Source organism: Zea mays, chromosome 1, assembly GCF_902167145.1.
Source record: "Zea mays cultivar B73 chromosome 1, Zm-B73-REFERENCE-NAM-5.0, whole genome shotgun sequence".
NCBI lineage: Eukaryota > Viridiplantae > Streptophyta > Magnoliopsida > Poales > Poaceae > Zea > Zea mays.
The window spans coordinates 296,862,806-296,887,697 of NC_050096.1; the positions used below are offsets into that span (position 1 = coordinate 296,862,806).

The 24,892-nt window shown below is 42.4% G+C and overlaps 1 protein-coding gene across 3 annotated transcripts; it reads right to left on the reverse strand.

The window, feature by feature from the left end:
• Positions 1–1,621: 1,621 nt before the first annotated feature.
• Positions 1,622–24,420, reverse strand: LOC103644204 (homeobox-DDT domain protein RLT3). Of its 3 annotated transcripts, none has more exons than XM_008667401.2 (18): positions 24,113–24,420; positions 23,336–23,426; positions 22,855–23,253; positions 21,945–21,997; positions 21,095–21,322; positions 20,936–20,998; positions 20,477–20,693; positions 20,282–20,382; positions 17,914–18,000; positions 17,700–17,831; positions 16,953–17,093; positions 16,716–16,838; positions 16,154–16,609; positions 4,167–4,532; positions 3,426–4,076; positions 3,173–3,277; positions 2,868–3,057; positions 1,622–2,265 (listed from the first exon to the last, which is right to left on the reverse strand). In XM_008667401.2, exons 1-18 carry the CDS (start codon positions 24,125–24,127, stop codon positions 2,243–2,245), a joined length of 3,441 nt encoding a protein of 1,146 aa, XP_008665623.1. In that variant the 5' UTR covers positions 24,128–24,420; the 3' UTR covers positions 1,622–2,242. The 3 variants fall into 3 exon arrangements, with proteins under 3 accessions (XP_008665623.1, XP_008665626.1, XP_008665624.1); XM_008667404.3 differs by having other exon boundaries at positions 2,872–3,057; positions 24,113–24,349; XM_008667402.4 differs by having other exon boundaries at positions 1,622–2,260; positions 24,113–24,346.
• Positions 24,421–24,892: the final 472 nt, after the last annotated feature.

Sequence of the window (24,892 nt, forward strand, 5' to 3'; positions counted from 1 at the left end):
GGGTAAACTGTAATTTTACAGGGGGGCTCGACCCTATAAGTAGGTCGACAATACGAATGCTAGACAGGTCGACCATTTGTGCAATTCGTACCTGTTGTCACTCTCGTGCCGTTCAAGAGCCTTCAAATGTATAATTTCATCGTTGAAGTTTTTGTTTGCAATTGTTTAGATTATCTAAGTTTCTTCGAGTTTGGAGTTTATATTTTTTCTATGGAAACATATCTAGTGCACATGAGAGTTTGATGCACATGGTGCATATATTAAATCATCAACATCCATCACAAATCTAATGGTTCTATTCTTTACAAAATATATAAAGCAACCAGAAATGTTAGATCTGTGATAAATTGTGATGATTTAATATGTGCACCAAACTCTCATGTGCACCAGATATAATCTATTTTTCTATATCATGTACCTTTTCTGAAATATTGCATATTATAAAATCATTTCTTGTATATAAACTGATTATACGAGCATGCTTAAATGTGAAACTCGATACATATCAGGGAGATAAAAGACTATTACACCATCTTCTCTCCTAAAACATGGAAGGAGAGGACGAAACTAGTGTTGTAATTGTATTGCTCCGTTCTTGTTCTTTGATAATTACGGTAAGTCTGCAAGACTATGATTATTTAAAGAAACAACACAAAACCACAAATACTACGGCGAGACTGACTTATTTTAGAATGGAGATAACATAACTCGCTCTGACACTGAGACGATGTTGTCGTGTCAAGAATTTTAAGCGAGCCTTAACACTACACGCAGTTGTAAATAGGCACTAAACTATAAACGACTAGGAACCAAACCAACTTCACATGTCCACAACTTGCAGCTGCATATATGGCGTCTTTTTTCTAGAAAGCGTAAAAGAGTTGTGCCTCATTACTCTCAAAAGGAAGATTTTAGGTCCTAGAGGACCAATACATTTTAAAAACATCTTACGGTATGTTGAACATATCGAAACCATCTCACCCAGTATTAGTTAAGCTCTTTTTAAAAAATTGGAGCTACTCTAGTATATCACATGTATCATCATTTCAAACTCGATCTCTTCTTACATAAATCCAACCCAATATACACATTTTTATAATACCTATCTATATTATGTAACATGCAACATAGTAAGTCTAATCAACATCATGTAAAACTTGTCTTTTTAACTTGTATGGTACCCTCTTATCATATAGAATGTCAAATGGTTAACACCACTCCATCCACTATACTTTGGTTCTATGCTAACATCTTCATCCATATCCTAACATCTCTAAATCATAGATCATAGATATCAATAGATATTCTTTCCGTACACTATTTCAACTTTCAAACTAACATATCCTTTCTCGTGTATAGCAATATCAAAATCGCATCTCATAGATTCAGTTTTGATTCTACTGAATCTAAAACCTTTAGACTCTAGAACCTTTAAAGCTTGTTTGATTGAGATTATAGTCTATCCAGATTATATAATCTAACTTATTTTAAACAAATAGAGTTTCATTTTTCTATTTACATCTATCCGAATAGAGTTTCAGTTTCCTATTTACATCTATCCGAAATTTATCAACTAGCACTACATAGACAAAAAAAAAACATATACGAGATACCAAAAAGGTAACGGTTCAAAATTGATTTTTGGTGCAATTTTATTCTAATCATGAATTCATCCGTATGAAGTCTTCTATGCCTCCCTCACTTGTTCAAACAGTCACAATATTGGTGTACATGTTCTAAATGTCTACAACTGCACTCTAATAGAAACTGGTTACATAACATACAAAAATAGCCTAATGTAGAAAGCTCTCACGGACTAGGAGCAACTTAGCACATACAGATATAGAAGGAACAAAATTATAACCACCCCTCCGTTAAAACTAAGGGCACAGCTGGTAATCAAGTCCCAAACAGCACCACCTGCAAACAGCGGTCTGTTTCAGAAATTGCTTACATCCCAATTGTGTCGCTACATGGAAAGCCAAAACTTTCACATATCTGAAGCAACGATTATTAACAAAACTTTTTCATTGTCTATGACGCAATGCTCTGCTGGGAGGGAACAATATATTCCATGCTTTACAGCAAGTCGCAAGATCTTGTTCTCGAACTCAAAGCAGACCCCATGTTCTGTCTCACCTAGATGAAAAGCTTTCATCAAGAAAAAACTTGCAGATGGTGCCAGAAAAAGAAGTCAGCTCGGGGTGCTTGTGCATCACGCAAAAGAATCCATCTTTGTAAGCTACCTAGCATTCACCAGCTGTCCTGCATCGTAGAATCAACAAAATGTAAAATGGTGGAATAACAAACAAAAAGGCGCGGGAACAGATCCAAAATTCTTGTTTGTAAATGTTAGTGATAATGCCGTGCAAGAACATATACAATGAAACCTTGCCACAAAGTTGAATATCATAATCAAACACAAATATCTTTCAAGCAGTATGAACATTCCTAATTGATTGGCGCCTAACTTTGCCACAACCAAGGTTTTAGGCTAAGTGTGGAAGCCACAAAAGGTGTACACAACGAAATGGGAACAGCAGTTGCGACAAAGTTTGACATGAAAATTACTTTAGTGACATGTAAGGCAGAGGGCTAAGAAAGTTGTGCCATGAACATAACACACTGCTAAGGAAGTGCCTAACTTGTGGCCACAGACCAAACCAACCTTGGAAGACTACGAAACTCTGATAGTATTTGATAGAACACAACGAACCATAAATGCAGCTTCTAGATGCCACATGTCAGTACTTTGAAACCGTTATTTTTCCAAAGACAACATTGCAACATAAAGCAGATGCATCATCGGCTATGGGGAATAAGATGGCTACATACATTAGACATTGCGATTGTGAACAAAAACATACTTGCCATGGCATTATCCAAATAAGGCGCAATGAGGGCATCCAATTGGACAACCCAAAGTGCAACTGCTGATGTTGTTTGTGGCATTGTCTGAAAGTCGACAATGATGTCATCCAGATTTGTTCTCAATCTCGCAGATGAACTTTTGTACAACCAATCAACATCCATTGCCCCTACAAAATCGACAAGAACCTGCAGGGGAACATAAGCATGGTAAAAGAAAAGGCAGTAGAAACTAAAAATATTACTGGAATAGAAAGTTCAGGTATTAAAAACAAAAATAAAGACCTGAAAATCTTTTACTGACCTGCAAAAGCTCTGGCAATGATGACGTTCGTCGCAGCCGCTTAACCCACAGCTTGTGAGCAGACTTCATCCAAGAACCAGTAAAAGCTGCCTCAGGCATAGAGGCCTACATGCGACAGATTATAAAAAATAAATAAATCCGACAAGAAACATGTGTTTCTTAAGTTTTGTGTAAGTAGGTTATAATCCTATGTGGACAAATTGGTCCCGATGATCAAACTGCATAGGAGTTGCATGTGTTTTATAATACTAACCTCAATAGCATGAATGGCTGCTTTAAGTGCCTGTAGCTGTGATGGCAGAAATTTATGATTTGGTACCTCATGTGAAAGTTCAGGCTCCCTGCACGTCGCCACATGTACAGCATATTTTTCTTCAAGATCAAAACCAACCTCGAAAGTTGAATGGCATATTCTGCAGTGCTTTTCATCTCTCCAATATAGATCATGACAACTTCCACAACGAAGTAGTGACTCCTTAAATGACTTCTTGCCACTTTTAACAGCAGTAAGGATGGAGTAAAAAGAAGTCCAGATCCATTTATCAAATGCTTGCAGCCGTTCCCACATAGATATTTTCTCATCACCTCCCCTCCCACTTTCAATTACTACGGCAGACGATGAATCCAAATTACTATCTTTGAGGCTTGTAGGAACAGAAGTGTTCTCAATGTCTGATACAGATGAAGCTCCATCCACACTACTTGTCTTGGGCGAAGTTCCATCTCCACTACTTGTCTGGGAGCAGTATGAATCAGATGAGGCTGGAAGCCTGGCTGCCTTCCCTCCTTCCACATGTTTTTTCATGGCTTCAAAAAGGCAGGCTTGTCTCTTCTCCATCGATGTAAGGAGATGTGCTTCCCTAGTGCCCCTGCTATCGAGGATAGATAGCAAGGAAAGTAATTCCTGCATTGACCAAAAAAGAATGAGGTAATTTTACAAAATCAACCTCAAATAAGAAAATTGATATCTGAGTAGAGTTGGCATGTGGACAACCTGTGGTGAATCAATCACCTCCCAGTGACCATCCTCTGAGGACTCGAAGTAGACCCTACGATGCCCTGGATCATCTTCCCTACAAGGACCAAGGAAGAGCCAATAGCTATTATACCTGCGGTCTGATCCTAAGAGAACAACTTGTGGTCCATGAGCAGCAATAGGTAAATCGTTCCTTCCAGGGTCAGTGGTGTAATCCTGATTTTTTCGCCTTCCTGACTGGCCTTGATGACAACAATCCAAACTTCCTGAACCATTTAAGGACTCATCGCTATATTGACAAAGGTTTTTAGTTGATTTCTTTATTTTCCCACCTGATTGTGGTGGATGCACTCTGGGCACATTATGCAAGACTCTTTGCGGTTCCTGCAAGAAATGAAAAGTAATGAGATAAGCTTCAGTTATTCAGCACAGTACAAGTGAGGAAAAGGATATTTTCAGAAAACAGTGACCAACCTACACTACACATAATAAGTACTGTACTACCTCCGCCCCGAAAAGAATGCAATTATAGTTCTCTCCTTAGTCAAACTACCTGAAGTTTGACCAAATTTATCAATATTTATGACATCAAATAGTCATAGGGTGCGTTTCATTCAACCTTTTGAACCGGCTTCTGCTTTGAAAAGGCAAAAATTAAACCAAAGGGGTTCAGCTTTTCTACATCTACTTTAAAAAACTAGCTTTTCTGTAGTACAAATTTGAAAGCAGCTTGGACCCTGCTTTTGCTACTCATCCAAGTTCGTTATATTAACAAACAAATGTGGCACATAAAAACTAAAATAGAATTAAAAATAATTAAGTGTCATAATAAATAAAATAAAAAAATATTTTTACTATAATTTTTTAAATGGAATTGTAAAATTGATTTATTTGTAAAAATATCAGGAACACAAATGTGAAATCGGTTTTTTAATTAGATATACTGAACACAAATGTGAAATCGGTTTTTAATTAGATATACTGATTAAGAGACAGTCAAACAAAGTGCATCTAAACAATATGCAGTTATTTTACAGTGGACAACTCACACCAACTTGAACCAAACGACTTTCAGTTTTTTTTCTCACAACTTTTTTACAGCATACAGCTCACATCAGCTTTTTCACAGCTCGCAGCTGAATCAAACACACCCATAATATTAAAATATATTCAATGAACAACCTAATGTTACTTATTTGGTACCATAAATATTGATACTTTTCTATATAAACTTGGTAACTCCGCCTATGTTGATTGGAAGACTTCCTTGAGTCGTTTCAACATAGCCGGTCCCAAGCCCGGTAAAGGAGGAGGGTTGTGTTAGGTCCAGCAAACCAACGTAAAAACCAGCCAAATCTTATGGAGATGAAACCACAAAGAAAATCGTTGGGGCGTAACCCTCTTAGCGACGCGCCATATCGGAACCCGGGTATGGTGTTAAATGAGCAAGGGCCGGGCCGTCACCCCTTAAGTGGCGCGTCGTCTCTTGATTTGGAGCCGGTGATAAGTGAGCAAGGATCGGGTCGTCGCATCCTTAGTGGCGCGCTACATCGGCGCCCGAGTGTAGTGGAAAATGAGCAAGGGTCTTTGCATCTTCCTCGGCGGGTGCGAAGGGTAAGGAAGCTAGTCGAGCCAACTAGGGTCTGTGTAGGTAGTTGGAACGTAGGTTCCTTAACAGGTAAGTTACGAGAAATAGTCGACGTATTTCTCGTAAGCAAGTGGGGGTGTGCTTATGGCCTGGAAGCGGCATATTGGTTATACAGGACAGCATAGAATTGACATTCACTGTATTTCAGTCCAATTTTGCAATGAGGAAGGACATACCTGGTGGTTGACTTGTGTCTATGGTCCACAGGGAGACAGTGAAAAGATTTTGTTCCTCCAGGAAATCAAAGATGTAAGAGCTGTATGTGAGGGTCCTTGGATATTGGCTGGTGATTTCAACCTCATCTATAAGGCATCTGACAAAAATAACTCCAATATTAACAGGGCCATGATGGGCCGGTTTAGAAGAATGATTAATGATTTAGCTCTCAAGGAAATCCCTCTTCATGGACGCAAATACACATGGTCTAATCAACAGGATAATCCTGTCCTGGTTAAACTGGACAGAGCGTTCTGCTCAGTTGATTGGGAAATAATGTTCCCAAATACCCTCCTTCAGAGTGCAGCCTCTCTGGACTCGGACCACTGCCCCCTGATCTTGGGACTTAAAGATAACATGTTTGGGAAACGTAGATTTCATTTCGAGTCCTTTTGGACCAAAATCGAAGGATTCCAGGAAACTGTCCAGGCAGCATGGGACTCGGTGGAAAATGACAATTCTCCTTTCCTGACACTTGACAAGAAACTCAAGGTGACAGCTAAACGGTTGCAGGGCTGGAGTAAGAAGCGGGTGGGTTATGTTCGATCTCAGTTGGCTTTGGCAAAGGAGTTGTTACACAGGCTTGAGATGGCGCAGGATATTAGAACCCTCTCCCCGGCTGAGGTCTGGCTCAAAAATAAACTGAAAAAACAGACCCTGCTGCTTGCTTCTTTCAAGCGAACTATGGCAAGACTGAGATCAAGAATCACATGGCTTAAAGAAGGGGATGCTAACTCAAAGTTTTTCCATGTGCACGCAAAGCATCGCAAAAGGAAGAATTTGGTCACTAAATTGGTGGATGGAGATCGCATCCTTGTAAACCATACTGACAAAGCTTCGGTGGTGGATGACTTCTACTCCACTCTCATTGGTCAGAATGGGATCAGAGAAAGGACGATCGATCTTGAAGCCCTTGGGCTGCCAAGACATGCTCTTTCAGACCTTGACTCTCCTTTCTCTGAGCATGAGGTTTGGGAAACCATCAGTGAGCTCCCTTCAGATAAGGCCCCTGGTCCAGATGGGTTCACTGGACGGTTCTATAAGGTCTGCTGGAGCACTATAAAATGCTGTTTTTTCATTTGGTTGGTGGCCCAAAATAGATGCTGGACAGCTGATCGCTTGGCAAAAAGGGGATTGAATCACCCTATCAGATGTCCTTTATGTGACCAGCAAGGGGAAACCCTGAACCACTTGCTTGTGAATTGTGTCTTCTCAAGGATTTTCTGGTACAACCTGCTAAGAAAGTTCGGGCTGCATAGTTTAGCCCCACAGCCAGATGCAGTCTCTTTTATGGATTGGTGGGAGATGGTTTCAGAGACAGTAAATGGTTTGGTCAGGGAAGGTCTTGACTCCCTCATCATTTTAGGGTCGTGGATGATTTGGAAGCATCGTAATAGAGTCATTTTTGATGGAGGGTCTCCCAGCCTTCCTCTGATTATGAAGCATGCAGATGAGGAAAGAAGAGGCTGGGAAATTGCGGGAGCCAAAGGGCTCTCCTTCTTGGCTGCCCCCTTGCATAGGTTGTTGTAGGGAGTGTGTGTGGGTGTTTTTTATGGATCCTTTCATGTACGAGTGTACTGGCCTCCATAGGGAGTGCGTTGTTATGTTTTTTGGGTCTCTTAGACCTTTCTCTCTTCTTAATATATATCTAAAACGCAGTCCTCCTGCGTTTTTTTTTCAAAAAGAGAAATAGTCGACGTTGCGGTGAGGAGACGGGTAAATATTTTATGCGTTCAACAGACCAAGTGGAAAGGACAGAAGGCGAAGGAAGTGAAAGGTACAGGCTTCAAGTTGTGGTACACGGGGACTGCAGCAAACAAGAATGGAGTAGGCGTCTTGATCGACAAGAGCCTTAAAGATGGGGTAGTAGATGTTAAGAGGCTAGGAGATAGATTCATCCTAGTCAAACTGGTCATTGGGGACTATCAGCGCGTATGCTCCTCAAGTAGGCCTTAATGAGAACTCAAAGAGGGAGTTCTAGGAAGGCCTGGAGGACATGGTTAGTAGTGTGCCTGTTGGCGAGAAGCTCTTCATAGGAGATCTCAATGGCCATGTGGGTACATCTAGCACCAGTTTCGAGGGTGTGCATTGAGGCTTCAGCTTTGGGACTAGGAATCAAGGAGAGGAAATCCTGAACTTTGCCCTAGCCTATGACATGTTTATAGCAAACACTTCCTTTAGGAAGAGGAAATCCCACCTGGTGACCTTCAGTAGTGGCCAACACACTAGCCAGATTGATTTCGTCCTCTTGAGAAAAGAGGACAGGCATGCCTGCTTAGATTGCAAGGTTATACCTGGAGAGTGTGTGGTAACCCAACATAAGCTTGTCGTAGCTGACTTCCGTTTTAAGATTCGTTTACAACGGAATAAGCATAACAAGGTCACTAGAACAAAGTGGTGGAAGCTTAAAGGGGATGTGGCCCAAACTTTCAAGGAGAGAGTTATCGAGGAGGGCCCTTGGGCAGAAGAGGGAGACGCAAACATCAGGTGGAGGAAGATGGCGACATGCATCCGAAAGATAGTTTCAGAAGAGTTTGGGTTGAGTCAAGGAAACAGAAGGGAAGTTAAAGACACTTGGTGGTGGAACGAAGATGTCCAAAAGGCTATCAAGAAGAAGAAAGATTGCTACAAACGCTTACATCATGACAAGTGTGCAGACAACATAGAGAAGTACAGGATAGCGAAGAAGTCTGCAAAGCGAGCGATTAGTAGAGCCCGGGGTCAAGCCTATGACGACCTTTATCAACGGTTGGACACAAAGCAGAGAGAAAAGGATATCTATAGGATGGCCAAGATTCGTGAAAGGAAGACAAGGGATGTCAACCAAGTCAAATGCATCAAGGATGAAGCAAACCAACTATTAGTGAAGAAGGAAGAGATCAAGAACAGATGGAAGGAGTACTTCAACAAATTGTTCAATGGAGGGAATGAGAGTTCTACAATAGAATTGGACGAACCATTCGATGACAACAACAGGGGTTTTGTACGAAGGATACAAGAATATGAAGTTAAGGAGGCGTTAAAAAGGATGAAGGTAGGAAAGGCGATGGGCCCTGATGGTATCCCTATCGAGGTATGGAGATGCCTTGGAGACATAGCGATAGTATGGCTGACTAAGCTTTTCAACACCATCTTTCGGACAAACAGAATGCCCGACGAGTGGCGGCGGGGTACGTTAGTACCAATCTTCAAGAACAAAGGAGATGTTCAAAGTTGTACTAATTACCGTGGAATTAAGCTCATGAGCCATACAATGAAGCTATGGGAGAGAGTCATTGAACACCGCCTGCGGAAGATGACGAGCATGACCCAAAATCAGTTTGGTTTCATACCTAGGAGATCAACTATGGAGGCCATTTTCTAAGACAACTTATGGAGAGATTCAGAGAACAAAAGAAAGACCTGCATATGGTCTTCATAGACTTGGAGAAGACTTGTGACAAAGTACCTAGGAGTGTAATGTGGTGGGCCTTGGAAAAACACAAAGTATCAACAAAGTACATTAATCTTATTAAAGATATGTACACTAATGTTGTGACAAGTGTCCGAACAAGTGATGGAGACATCGATGACTTTCCAATTAACATAGGACTACATCAAGGGTCGGCTTTGAGCCCTTATCTTTTTGCTTTGGTGATAGATGAGGTCACAAGGGACATACAAGGAGATATACCGTTGCGTATGCTTTTTGCCGATGATGTGGTACTTATTGAGGAGAGTAGGAGTGTTGTTTCGCAAAAGTTGGAATTGTGGAGGCAGACGCTGGAAGCAAAAGGTTTTAGGTTGAGTAGGTCTAAAACAGAGTATATGAAGTGTGATTTCAATGCCATGGGGTATAAGGATGGCGATGTTAGTCTTGATGGGCAAGTGGTACCCAAGAAAGACACTTTTCGTTACTTAGGATCAATGCTTCAGAAGGAGGGAGACATCGATGAGGATGTCAGTCATAGAATTAAAGCTGGATGGTTGAAGTGGCAGCAAGCTATGGGTGTCTTATGCGACCCCCGAGTGCCACACAAACTAAAAAGGCAAATTCTACAGGACAGCAATCCGACCGGCTATGTTGTATGGAGCAGAATGTTGGCCCACTAAAAGACGACATGTCCAACAACTAAGTGTGGCAGAGATGCGTATGTTGCGCTGGATATGTGGCCACACAAGGAGAGATCGAGTCCAGAATGATGATATACGAGAGAGTAGGAGTGGCGCCAATTGAGGAGAAGCTTATGCAACATCGTTTGAGATGGTTTGGACATATCCAACAAAGACCTGAAGAGGCACCAGTGCATATCGGAATAATTAGGCGTCCCGAGAATGTGAAGAGAGGTAGAGGTCGACCAATCTTGACGTGGACAGAGGCTGTGAAGGACCTGAAGGAGTGGAATATTGATAAAGAGCTCGCCGTGGATAGGAAGGGGTGGAAGTGTGCAATTCACGTGCCAGAACCCTAATTTGTAGTTTCGCTTTTCCTCCTTAATCGTTTGACCTTTTCTTGTGCCCCTTTAGATCTTGCTGGTTCTTGTGGGTTTTATCTCTTTTTATGTGTTTCCCCGTTTCGTCGTTTTTCAGTTCTCCTTTGTCTTTGTCTCCCTTTTCTTTTCTTTGGGGGTTGAGCTCTGAGGTTTTCATACGGGGTTTCATCTCTAGCCTACCCCAACGTGCTTGGGACAAAAAGGCTTTGTTGTTGTTGTTGTTGTTGTTGTTCTATATAAACTTGGTCAAACTTAGTGTGCATTGACTATGTACTATGTTAGAATTTGTTAGATTGTTCATTGTTATGTATGTGTTATGGGCCTAGAGCCCAACTCATGTAGCCTAATAGTAATAGGGTTTCCTATATATGTAATCCTCCATCACTCAATACATTACTCTGTTTTTCTCCCTCTCTAACATGGTATTATACGCCTCCTACCCCAGTACATATTCAATGAACAACCTAATGTTACTTATTTGGTACCATAAATACTGATACTTTTCTATATAAACTTGGTCAAACTTAGTGCGCATTGACTATGTACTATGTTAGAATTTGTTAGATTGTTATGTATGTGTTATGGGCCTAGAGCCCAACTCATGTAGCCTAATAGTAATAGGGTGTCCTATATATGTAATCCTCCATAACTCAATACCCCTACCAGTTGTCGTTGCCATTCCAATGGACGACCCCTGCCCGACACCGCTTTCCTCCATGGTTGGCACCACCTTTGCCTCGTCTGGGCAGTCTTGGGCCTCCGTGGCTTCTCTCTTCTCACCTAAGTTGTCGCGCGACCTTGTGCTGGCCCTGGAACCGGCCAGCAACCGATAGCAGCCCTCTCTTCCCCTACGCTGCCAATGTTGCTGTGCACCCCTATGTTGGCCCTCTCCTACCCTGCGCTGCCAATATTGCTACATGCCCCTGCGTCGACGTTAGGGCTGGGCATTCGGTTTTACCTGAAAATTCGGGTCGTTTTTTGTTTTTTTAATTTCGGGGTTTTACAACTGAGAACAAAAAAATTGTATCGGTTAACTAAAAACCGATATTGTATCGGTTAACTAAAATTCCGGGTAACCGAGATTTAGGTTTGGTTTTCGGTTTTAACCGATTTTTTTATCAGGCGTCATTGGAGCATTGAAGGTAGTGCCCCCTACGGCCCTACGTACCCCAACTAGCACAGCAGTGTTGGCAACCATGCACGTGCAAGCTCCATGAGCTTTCCAACGGTGGTGGCTTCGCACTAGCCATGCAGGTTGTGAGATCTGCCCAACTGCACTGACGAGCTCCGCCAAGGCCACACCGCACGGTCTCCACACTACTGGCCGCGTGGGCTCCACCAATTGCACCGGCAAGCTCCACCAAGGCCGCGTAGGGCAGCGACCCCTAGATTGGCCGCATCCTCGACCGTGCGGCCAACTCCGTTCATCTCCCAGCCAGCTCCGTCTCACTGCCTAGGCCCCGCGGATGTGTTGTTTGGGCTGTTCGGGTAACCGAATTAGCAAACCCAAATTTCGTTATTTAATTTGGTTTCCACCGGAGGCACCGATGCACAGAGGCATCATAAGACGAGACAATAATGTGAAGAGAGGTAGAGGACGGCCAAACTAGAAATGGGAAGAGGCAATCAAAAGGGACTTGAAGGAATGGAATATCCCAATGGAGTTGTGCTTTGATAGAAGTGCTTGGAAAGAAGCTATCTACGTGCCCGAACCGTGATTAGGCATTTTCCCTTTTAGTGCTCCCAAAAGCTTTTTCCCCTCCCCTATCTCTCTCTTCCTCTTTTTGGTGACATCTTGTTGGGTTTCAACTCTAGGCTACCCCAACTTCCTTGGGACTAAAAGGCTATGTTGTTGTTGAATTCGGTTTCCAAAAGTCCAAAACCGAATACCGAAATGTCAGTTTTTCGGTCTCGGTCTCGGTCTCGGGCTATTCGGTCTTCGGGTTTTTTTTCATAGTCCTAGTTGTTGTGTCTCCCAGCCTCCGCTTTTACCGGTGCTGGTGGGAAACCACCACTGCCAGGGCCCTCTGTGTCGGCCTCCACCTTGCTCCTGGCTACGACGGCGGCGGTGGCTGACGTCTTGTCTGTCTTCGCCGCCCCCTCTCCTCCCCAATCGGCCGACGACCTACCTGCAGGCATAGGCTCCGCAACTGGCGGCCTAGGCCTCCCTACTACAGTGGCCTCGTGCTCGCCAACTTTGGTCTGGGTATCCAATCAACTGCTAGCCTTGGTGCCCTGGGCGCGCCGCTCTCCGGTGAACAAGGCCTGGGCACCGACCCTGTTGCTCTCGCAGATGCCACCTCCCCGCTGTGTGCTGCTACAGGCCTAGGTGTTGCCGCTCTTAGCCCCATTGTTGCGATGGTTGTTGCTCCCCTTCACCTCACTCCGTCGACTACTGCTCCTTCCCCTGACATCGTTGCTGCCCACTCCACCCTTGTTGCAGCTCTTGTGGCTGCCAAGGCCACCACTGTCCAGAAGCACGAGTGGGCTGCTGCCCTCACTTAGGAACAGGAGTGCAGTGCTGTGAACACCCTCACTCGCCAGCTCGTGCAAGCCGAGCGACATTTCGGTGGTCCTTCCTGCCCTAAGCCACCCCTGGACTACCTAGTGGTTGATCCTCGTGCTCGCTAACTTTGGTCTGGGTATCCAATCAACTGCTAGCCTTGGTGCCCTGGGCACGCCGCTCTCCGGTGAACAAGGCCTGGGCACCGACCCTATTGCTCTCGCAGATGCCACCTCCCCGCTGGGTGCTGCTACAGGCCTAGATGCCGCCGCTCTTAGCCCCATTGTTGCGATGGTTGTTGCTCCCCTTCACCTCACTCCGTCGACTGCTGCTCCTTCCCCTGACATCTTTGCTGCCCACTCCACCCTCGTTGCAGCTCTTGTGGCTACCAAGGCCACCATTGTCCAGAAGCGCGAGTGGGCTGCTGCCCTCACTTGGGAACAGGAGTGCAGTGCTGCGAACTCGCTCGCCAGCTCGTGAAAGCCGAGCGACATTTCGGTGGTCCTTCTTGCCCTAAGCCACCCCTGGACTACCTAGTGGTTGATCCCCGGCAGCCTAAAAGGTTACGATCGTAGCCACCCTCCATGCCCAGGCGACAGGTGTCCATAACATCTGGTCCCCGGTTCTCGTCCTCCTCGACCTTATCTCATCCTATATCGCTGGTGTGATGTCATCCTCCTCACCTTGCAGTGCTACATCCCCAACAGTCACGTCCTCACCAAGATTGGCAAGTGGGTTTGGACACATAAGCAGAAAGCATATGGCTCTCTGGATAGGTACAACTGTACAAAGCTCGTTGGGCTCTTCGAAGATTCACTCAGCACCCTAGAGTCGGCTATGATGCAAGCAGGGATGGATCCTAAACATCCGAATTATTTGACAAAGTTAATATTTTAACATAGATGTAAATAAAATTTGGTGCTAATCTTTAGTCATGTTGTTAAGCATATTATTGAACACAATAAAAAATTGTGTATTATTTTCTCCCTATAACAAAAAAAGTGAAAAAAAACATCCAAATCCGAATCGTATCCGTCATTGTTCAAAAGGCGACGCCTAGGCGTCCAGGCGGTGGTCCAACGCCTTGTCTCGCCATACCGCTTTAAAAACCATGGTATCTGTATTAAAAAATTATATCATTTATTTAAAAAAGATATAGAATGAATTTGATATTTAGTTTTTATGAATCTTAATAAGCTCAATGCTAAAAACAAGAATATAGATTTATCTAACAAATTTTATATCCTATTTGTTCGTAATAGAAGAAAGGAGACAAAAAAATAACATAAAATAAGTATCCGGATCCATCCCTAGATGAGACCTTCAGTCCATTGGTGAAGCCTGCTACTGTCCGAACAATCCTCTCACTAGCATTGTCTCATTCTTGGCCAGTTCATCAGCTGGATGTCAAGAATACATTTCTTCACGACACCCTTACAGAGAGTTTATTGTTGCCAGCCCGCTGGATTTGTTGACTCCGCTTATCCCGGCTTGGTCTGCAAGCTCAACAAGTCTCTATATGGCCTAAAGCACACACCAGGCTTGGTACAGCCGGTTTGCTTCCCACTTGCTCGCCTTGGGCTTCACTGAGGCTAAGTCAGATAATTCCATGTTCATCTATCGACATGACAGTGACGTCGTGTATCTCCTCATGTACGTCGATGACATTGTCCTCGGTCTCTCTACTTCGGCTCTTCTGCACCAGATCATCACCGCTCTCCACCATGAGTTTGAGATGAAGGATTTAGGCCCTCTATCATTTCCTAGGCAATGTCGTCAACCATCCCTCGAATGGCTTGTTTCTTCAGCAGCGGCAGTACAACTGGATATCTTGGAGCGTGATGGTTGCGGGATTATAAGTTGTGTGCGACTCCAGTGGACATAGAGGCAAAGGTCTTCGATGACGATCCTCCAGTGAGCAACCCCACTGCCTACCGAAGCCTTGTCGGTGCCCTACAGTATCTCACATTCACCAAGCCATACCTCACCTATGCAATCCAGCATGAGTATGCCTCCACATGAATGATCTTTGGTAGATATGGCAATGGGGACCCGATCCCCGATTCCCCGTGGGGAATTCCTCCATTAGGGGACGGGGGTAGGACCAATTTAATCCCCTGGGGATCGAAATGGTACAAAAACATTCCCCATCTGGTCTAGCGGGACCGGGTATGGTTTACTACTCCCCCGTGGCTCTTCGCGGGGATGGGACGGGTAATTTTCTCCCCCACAAGGACTGGTCCGAGGGATCAAACCCCGAAGGGGAATTCTCTGTTGCCATCTCTAATCTTTGGGAGCCGCACCTGATAGTTGTCAAGGGCATCCTTCAGTACCTCCAGGGTACACCCGACGGGCTTCTCCTTCGACACTCCTCCAGGCACTAATTGATATCTACACCGACGTTGAATGGGCGGGTTGCTCAAACACCCAACAGTCCACCTCTGGCGTCAACCCATGGTCTCCCACTCCAGCGCCGAGGCTGAGTACCACGCTTTTGCGAATGGCATGGCTAAAACCAGCTAGCTCTGACAACTCTTTCAGGAGCTCCACAACCCTCTCACCAGGAGTATACTTGTCTATTGCGTCAACGTCAGTGCCATCTACCTCTTTGTCAACTCAGTCTAGCACCAGCACAGAAAGCATGTTGAGTTCAATCTTCACTTCATCCGTGAGCGCATTGTTGTCGGGGACATCCGTGTTCTCCACATCCCGACGAGCTCGCAATTTGCGGACAGCTTCACCAAAAATCTTTTGTCCTTGGTGCTCGCGGAGTTTTGGACCGGTCTGAACATCTATCGTGGCTAGAGTTTCGACTACGAGGGTGTTAGACTGCTATGTATGTGTTATGGGCCTACCACTGTTGTGGGCCTAAAACTCAACTCATGTAGCCAATTCGGATTTCGTATATATGTAATCCTCCAGCCGGATACAGTACTCTGTTTTTCTCCCTCTCTGACAGAATTGCGTCTCTTTCTGGATGGAGGGAGAATAACAGCACACTTATGGATCATCTATTCATCTCTCTTCCAATAAAAAGGAATCAGAGTAACAATCTTTCATATACCTGATACTGATAGTCAAATTGGCAGTAAAATTAAAGTAAAATTTCTTGAAACAAAGATGGCACACTGCAACTGAAAAGTGCTGAACAGTTACAAAAGATTACCTCAAGTCTTGGAACAGAACCAGCACCAGAAACAACATCTATTAAAGCAACCAAACAATCCAACTTCTCATCAATGCTTAGATCTGAATACTCGCCTTCCATCAATGCCAAAAGCCATTTTTCACCTGAATAACTTTCATCAATTTCACTACATTTATTTGGACTTCCATGTGCATTTTTCTCCTTCCTTCGAGCAAGTCTGCTTTCATTCTCAAGAAATTTTAACTTTTGGGAACCATCAGATCCATCATCACTTCGGCTAGCATCCTCATCCTCATCAACACTTCCAGAATCATCACTATCTGACATAGAATCTTCTTCCCCTTTAATTTGGGGGTCAACACGGAGACGATATGCAGAAGGTGCAATCTTCTCAAATAATGTGATGTCACTGGAGAGAGCTAAAGATATCAACTGCTCTAGTTCTAATGGGCTCGAAACATTAAGATCAATAATCTGAAAAGAGAAAAATCAGGGAAATGTTACAAAGTTAACAAACAGAAGAAAGATCAGCTGTTACCAATATCAACAATTTATTTTGCAATATTAATAAGATAAATACCTCAGATGATTTGGCTAGTACTGAAACCTTTAACCCACAACTTCCTGCCTTAGACAACAGTGCAAACAATTCTCCTTTCAGTGTGCGGGGACGTAAACCATATTTAGCCATTTGATTTTTCTCCTGGGAAAAGGTAACAGAAGAATTTTACTACGAAAGATACTAGAATCACTAGCAGAGTTGCAGAGTAGCAACATGGATCAATGTAAGACTAGAATGCTGAGCTACCCATAATACCTTGTTAAAGAATTCTTGATTCAGCAAATGCTGTTTTGGCCCAAAGCCTGAAGCAACAAGGACTTGACGAAGTATCTCAACCCATGTAAGAGCATTCAACGATCTGATCCAAACATTGGCATCGAATTCTTGTTCCCTAACCTGGAAAAAAATATCTTCAGAACAAGAAAAAAATGCTTCGTGGAAGCACATTGATTTTAAAAGACACGTCAACGCATAGTATTGTAGAATACTTTTTGAACTATTACATTATTTACATATGCTTTACAGAAAACAAGTATTTTCCCTAGCTGCCAGGTCTGCATCCATAAACTTATGCAATTCACATTTTATTGTTTATCTGATCAAAGAACCAACTCCAGTACGACCCAAAAATAAAGTCAAGCTACCACGTTCCACCAAACAAAAACAGCAATTTATAAATATGAAGATACTCCAAAGTGATCAAACATAAGTCAGCACTCTGTCTGATGAACGACTTCATAGTGTTAGAGACTTAGATGAAACTGTGACGATAGAATTCTACATTAGTAAACTGACCATACTTACATACTATTGTATGATATGGTTCTTGAACAATACCTTTGGTAAATTACAACAAACAACTCTACAGTACAAGCTAGTACAAGTGGGCAACAAACAAAATTGCTCCTATAATTACCAGATGAAAATCTTATTGTCCCTTCAGGGAAATGATTAACTCAACTATTGAAATGAAGTACAGATAATAAACACTTTGAAACTCACAAAGTTCAGGAAACTGAGAAATCTGCAGTCTTTAGAAGATCGTGGAACAAATACACCATCACTTCCTATTTCAGCCTTTAACAACAGTAGCTTGAGAAGACCAACATGTACTTCCCCCAACAACGAGGAGTCCTGGAAATCACATTTTTGGATTATGGGGAAGAAAAACAAGAAACCGTCCTAATTCTAGAGAAAACTGATCAAAATTTTGAACCTTGTCATGGAATGCTTGCACAAACTCATCAAATATGAAGGGGTGGACATCAATACTGCCAAAATGAGTGTATACATACCGGATAATCTGTCAGGATTAATTCTCCAATCAATATATGTGGGCTGATCATTAGATAACAAATTGAGATAGAGGAAAATCAACTAAGCATATGACACATAAAATGTAACCGTTCTGAGCATTCAGGCGCTTAAATAAAGTTACAGTGTTTAATGGTGAATTTCCCAACTCTTGTGGCTGCTACATTGATTATCTTACAACCTTTGATGATTCTTGGGCTAAGTGCCCATCATCTCAGTAAGGTTTAAAGTGAGTATCGAGCTGATGTACATTGACTAGGTCACGCATGCATATACTTCCAACAGCACAAATATATAAAAAAACTCGGCCGGTAGGGAAAAGACCGCCCCCACGGTATTATATATTAAGAATAAGCTTAATCGGAGCCCCGACCGTGAAAGGCCACGAAAACTGCCCCCCCCCCCCCCCCCGTGCAACATGAGGGCCCGTCCCCTATAGGCTAGACCTTTGCTCGTGCTTTGATCCCTCCCAGCCCCTACACGAGGATCTGCCCCCCATAGGTCAGTCCATCGCGTGTGCACACAACCAGGGAAACCAGCGAATGACCTTTTTGTACTCAGGATTCGAACTCAGGACCTGAGGAGTGCTACTCAGACCACCTAACCAACTCGGCTAGAGGCCCTTTCGCACAACACAAATATATATGTATATGAATCTACTGAAGTGCAAATATTCATATAGTATGCAAGGCCCAGTGGCATCAACCCATGCATATCATTGCAGGGAGAAAATGAATTCATTTATTGGCAAGTTAATCGGTTACATAATGAACATCATTATTACTTGATGACAGAAGATAACTTCTTCCTACTGGAAGGGCATTCTTGAATAATTTGCTGATTCAGATTTGGCCAAAGAGGATGACCACTAGCCAAAAACTTTGTATGATAAGCCAGTGAAATAATAAGGCAGATGGTCTAGGAGGTTCTTTTACCACAGTGTATTAATAAAAATGAGTAAATGGGAACTAAAACTTGCATGAATGCTGGAACGGCGCAAGGAAAAATGCTAGTTCACAGAAGAGAAACTGTACAAGAGAAACATAGAGAAGAGAGACGGTCTGAGAGTTTCTTTATGTGATTGCAACAAAATGCAAAATGTTAATCTTGAAGCCTGTCTTCCAGTTCTTGAAATTTGATTGTTTTCCTTAGAAATATAAGAATATGTATATTAGTTTCTCTGTTTCCAGATTTTCCAAGCTACCACTATGAGGATTTAGATAAAGATGTAGCGACATTCTTTCCTATGACTATCATACTGAAGAACTGCAAACCAGTGTACCATATTATACCTAAATAATTCTAACATCCGATGCAGAAGGCGGCACCCAATGCTGCAGCATGGATCCATTCTTCACCAAAGAGGGAAGAGTTTAAGGAAATTTTGTTGCATTTGCAATTGCATGCCATTCTATACGCCAGTCCAGATTAAACAGTTGTTCCATCTCCTATTGAGCAGGAAAAAAGGTCCACTGAATAAGTTGAAGTATAACATTACATCCCACCAGAACAAGCCAAGTAAGTGGAATGTTATCAATTTGTGTAGTAGGGGTTCCAGATGAGATGCACCCAGGGTAAATCATTCTTGTTGTCAACTTCATCCAGATGCTTCAGAAGGAGACCTGAAGAGCGCCATGGCACATTAGGGCACATGGCGTTGAGCAGCCCAGGCCACGCTAAGGCCAGTGCACTATTCATTCGTGTCTGCTGTTCGTGTAAACAGTAATAACGTGGTAATGTCCCTAGTGCCTCTAGATATGCTTTGCTGTCTAGAGATAAGATTAGATTAGGTTGAGTTGTTTCAAGAGACTGATTTCTTAAGGGTCAAGTTGCTCCATGGGGTAAAGAGTCATTTGGCTAACTTTTCTCTACCCTTCCCTTCCCAGAACTACTACATGAAACTTGAAAGGTACTAAAATCATGTATAGCATGTGTTTATCTCTAGGTATTGATATTCAAAAACAAACTAAATGCAATTACAATTTACAACAATAATGAAGAAGTCGCGTCTCAGTATCTAAAAGAGTAAAAGCATTCCAAGTTCCAACTTCCAGGATCAACACATGCGATCCGTGATGGATGGTTACTGGAAGCTGAACTAGCACAATGTGCCTACTTTTATTGAGAAAATGTGCTGGCTTATTCACAAAAGAAAACTGGATGGAAATGCTACTAATAAGTGTTTCTTATGCAAGATCAGCTGATCGAGACTGTAAAGATGGTAATAATGCAAAAAATAATAAATAAAAGTAATAGTTTACTCATATGACCTGAAAAAGCTTTTTCACCATTTCAGGTGATGACTCCCAAGGTTTTGTAGAGAATAGCTTTTTCATCTTCAAACTTTGTGGAGGAAACTTGGCAAGTAAATCTGCAAGATAAATGAGTTAATATTTGTATAAATAATTATTTTCTACAAAAGGTGAGTACATACAATGATGAGATATTGAGACGGATATGCAAACCTTTACAAAGGGGGCAGTCATGTCTACCACTTGAAGACAGGTGAGCTGAACATCTCAATGGATTCGGACCTGTTTGTAATTCACTGAGCTCGAGCTCCTCATCATCCACTAAAGTCACTAGTTCAGTCTGTAGTTCTAAAGATTCTGATTCATCAACTGAAAGATGGCAAGCCATTGGAGGATGCACCTTTGGACCAGTAACTCTCTTACACGGCACCTATACAGTGGAAATCACTAGCTTGGTTCAACAAAATAGAAATTCATTATCCACTCATATGACACAGAAAGTAAACTGTCAAAATTGAAGGGTTTTGATTTTCCTCCAAATGGACAACTTAGTAAATGTGCTAATACTACTGTAGTCTGTAGAAGCTTTCTGTTTTTTCTTAGTCCTTGCGCAAAGCAAGAAAAATACCTTTTTTCTATTCACCAGAACTTTACTCAAAGCAAGAAAAATACCTTTTTTCTATTCACCAGAACTTTACTCCTTTTGACTATCTTTTTCCGTGTCATACCTTGATTCTGCACATAGGTAGGAACCATACAAGATTTGTGAATGGCTAATTCTGCAGTGACAATATAATATTTACCAAATTTATCAAACAAATGAGACTTTACTTGAGTCTTCCTTCCATTATCGCGATCTTCTAATCCATCAAAATCGTCAAACGGTCTAAGAGACCTCAAGCAACCAGTTTCATCAATGAAATTTCGACCGCTTTGACATTTCACGTTATGGGAATACATGGCATGCCACACTGTCATTAGACCTTTGCCAATTCCATGTTTCCTCACAGGAGCAGTATTCTCATACACATCAGATCTCTGGTTAGTTGACTCTATGATCTACAGTTGAACAATTTGATAACATATATGGTGCAATGTTAGAAATCTCAACATGGAAAATAATATGGACTGGTATTTTAAGTTTGAGACACAATAAAGAACTTCTGAGAAAAATAATAATGGGATAGAATGATAAAATATGAAATGGTACAACAAATTATTTCATCTCAGATTGACATGCATGAAAATTTCAATCAACATTTTTTTATTTTTAACCCAAAATGGTGTAAAGTAGCAGTGCCCTCAGACATTTCCAAATATATCTGAACAAATGATGTAGCCACTAAGGTAGGGACTGTGAATACTTTATGGCAGTACAAATTTGGGAATTATTAGGGACAGATCCACAGAACAAATAGGATAACCTATTGAGCTTCAGCAAATGGTGTCAATACTTGTTTCATTGGCAAGAACTTGCATTTATGGTAACCAAAAAATACTTGCAAACACATGTATGGTATTGCAAAGAAACAAAAAATAAGATCAAACTGAACACCAGTTCATCTGGATAAGGAATAGTGTATCCTTGCATGACACAAATAGCATAGTGGAAGTTTAATAAAAAGTATGCCAATGAAATAAAACATGAGTAAACAGTCTAAATACTATTGAATTATAGTACCTTTCTCTTCTTCACAGTTCTTTGGTTCTCAGAGGAATGATGGCATGTAGTGTCTGCAAAATATGTGTAAGAAAACGAACATTTGTGTCAGTTGCACACAGCACCATTAGTATATCAACTGCATCTACAAGAAAATGACGCAACTTGTATATGAAAGATTGGGGGCATGTTAGCAACAGTACTGTTGGAAAACATTAAATGAAAATCAGAAATACAGGTTTGGTTGTAGCCAACAATTTGTTTGCAAAGCATTAGGGAAGGTTTGGCAAAGAAATGAATCTAAACAGGTGGGGAGAAGATGTAAACAGACATATTTGTGCCAGGAAATCTAACACCAGCAAACAAGGGACTCTCTTGTACCTAACATTTAGCGCTGTAGTGTTTGTCAACCAACCAAACCAAACAGATCTGTTTATACCAAGTTAACAGAAGATCGTACTAAAGTTCTACACCAGAAAACAAGCATTGGTGAACAGTGACAAACAAAAACAAGCAAATCCATAATACAACTTCAGACACAATAACAGAAAGAGTAAATCAATAGGGCAGACCCAGTGCCGGAGGCTCCCACATAAGTGGGATCTGGGAAAGGGATAGATCGAGGCAAGCCTTCCCTCTGCAAAAGCAGAGAGGCTGCTTCAAACCCGTGACCTGGTGGCTCAATGAGACAGCTCTCACCACAGAATGAGTAAATGAATCACTCAAAAAAATGTAGGAAGAATCAATTGCCTGCCAACTATAACATTTCAAAGTGAACAGTAAAGGGTGTGAAATGGGCATGAGAACATAAATGAAGCAGAATAAGAAATAAACACAGCTGCTAGTGGAACCAGTCACATATTCACCCATTGATGGAACAAATCAAAGATTCAGAATAAGATTCATTAACCTAAGATTGTTGCCAGCATACCTCTGATACAGCCATGTGCACTTTGGGGGAGGGGGTCGAATTCACTACCAAGAGGTGGACCATCCTTGCGGAAAATTTTGCTCAGGATATAATCCTTGGGAAACAGAACTTGTGATAGAATTTTACTTTCCTCTCCTGCCGTGCTCATACCCCAGGTGTCCGACTCTGAACGTGAAATGTCATAGATGGGAGCTTGGTTACAAAACGAAGAACTGCTGCTGCATCTAGGTCCACTGGAACGTGCACTAAATTGCCTTTCCATCTGAGACCCAATGGCTCCCATCTCCATCCTCCTCTCTTTTCTCCTTCGCTCTTTGAACCATATACGGACCTGACTGTAAGTCAAACCAACACAGGTTGCATACTCACCCATTTCCTCTGGCTTTGGATACTGTACATCTGGATAGAAAGATATATCAGCAACAATGAAGTGTATACCAAAGCCAGAGGAAAAGGCTTCAAACCATTAGCTTATAATTACCAGAGTAAAACTTCTCCAGCCTCTGAATTTGCTGGGGAGATTTTTTTGCCCCTGCATTATCCCTTTTTGCTCCAAAACCATTGGTCACCATCTGAGAAAAGTCCAAATTATGCACAAGGTAAGCAAAGCTACCCAGAACCCTAACTCCAGCCCAAAACAACTCTGTAACTCAGTGTTAAGAGCTAAAATTGTAAGAAACACCGCCGATACAAAATGGTTGGAACTCCTCAGCAAGTACTGCTACATGCAAACCCTTTTTGACAAGTGAATGGATAGCAATATCATGGCCCAGTGACCAGTATCAATGTGGTTCGTCCAAAACGTATCTGATTCAACAAAAAGATTATTGATTTCCACCCCCTTCCCGGATGAAATTATAAATCAAACCTGGATAGTTACAACTATATTACCCCACAATTGCAACAATCATAGTTCAAAACACAATACCGCACACTAATTGCCTCGTTTGGCACAAACAAATAAGACCAATTCGAACACAGAACACCCCCACAAAATGCGCTATAAAAGAATGAGCGGAAATAGGAGGCATCGTCATCACTGCTGCCCCCAAAATCATGATCCTAAAACCCCACGCGCTCCGGACCTCAGAACCCAACCGCAAATAGGAGGTCGGGCGCCTCAGCCCTCAGTGCTCACACGGTCACACCACATCCCCCTACGCTGATCACCCCACGCCCCCACATAGCCTCGCGCCCTCGAACCAAACCGCATCCCGACGGGCCAGCTGATGATGGATCAGAGAAGCACGTGACGTACCTGGTCGCGAGGCATGGCGGCGGGTGTTTTCAGCAGACGGGCGCCATGGGCGTTGCCGCGTTGGTGAGTGGGAGGGGCGCGGCGGCTGCAGCGAGCGGGTGATGGCAGGCTGGTCGGCGAATTAGCGGGCGGGTGTGTTAGACCGTGGGGGGCGGCGGAGGGACCAAAACACTACTGCGGCCATTTCTGCTATTCGTGGCTGAGCTGCACTTTTTCGGCCCTAAAACCCTCGGAGACGAGGAGAGGTTTGGGCCGGGACGATGGGAAGTATCAAAATATCTATGTGGTCATTTTGCTGATCCGTCCTTAAAGATCACTCTATTTATGGAATACTTGTTTTCTTTGAGAGCCCATTCCTAGTTGGGTCATATGGTTTTGGTGAATATTTATTTGTCCACGCCTATGTAGCATGTTGTAACATTCCAAAATCGTATCTTGGTGAATTAAAAAAAATTCCTTAAATATTTAAAATTGCAAGCGTATTCTAACAAAGTTATAAATTGAGATTATCTTTCTAAAAAGTTAATAAATAGTAAATATAAAATGTTGGTTATATATTTAAACTATAATAAATAGGATAGTAAGTTATACTATATAAATTACTTCTATTGGGTTATATATAACTATGTGAATTCTATGTTTATTAAATTTCATGCATACAAATATTTATTTGAGCAAAGTAAATAAGGAGTAAATAAATGTAAAATATTTGCATTCATGTTGGTGTTTTGGTTGTGCATATAAATATTGTATGCTGATATGGAGTGGGGTCATGTGCAT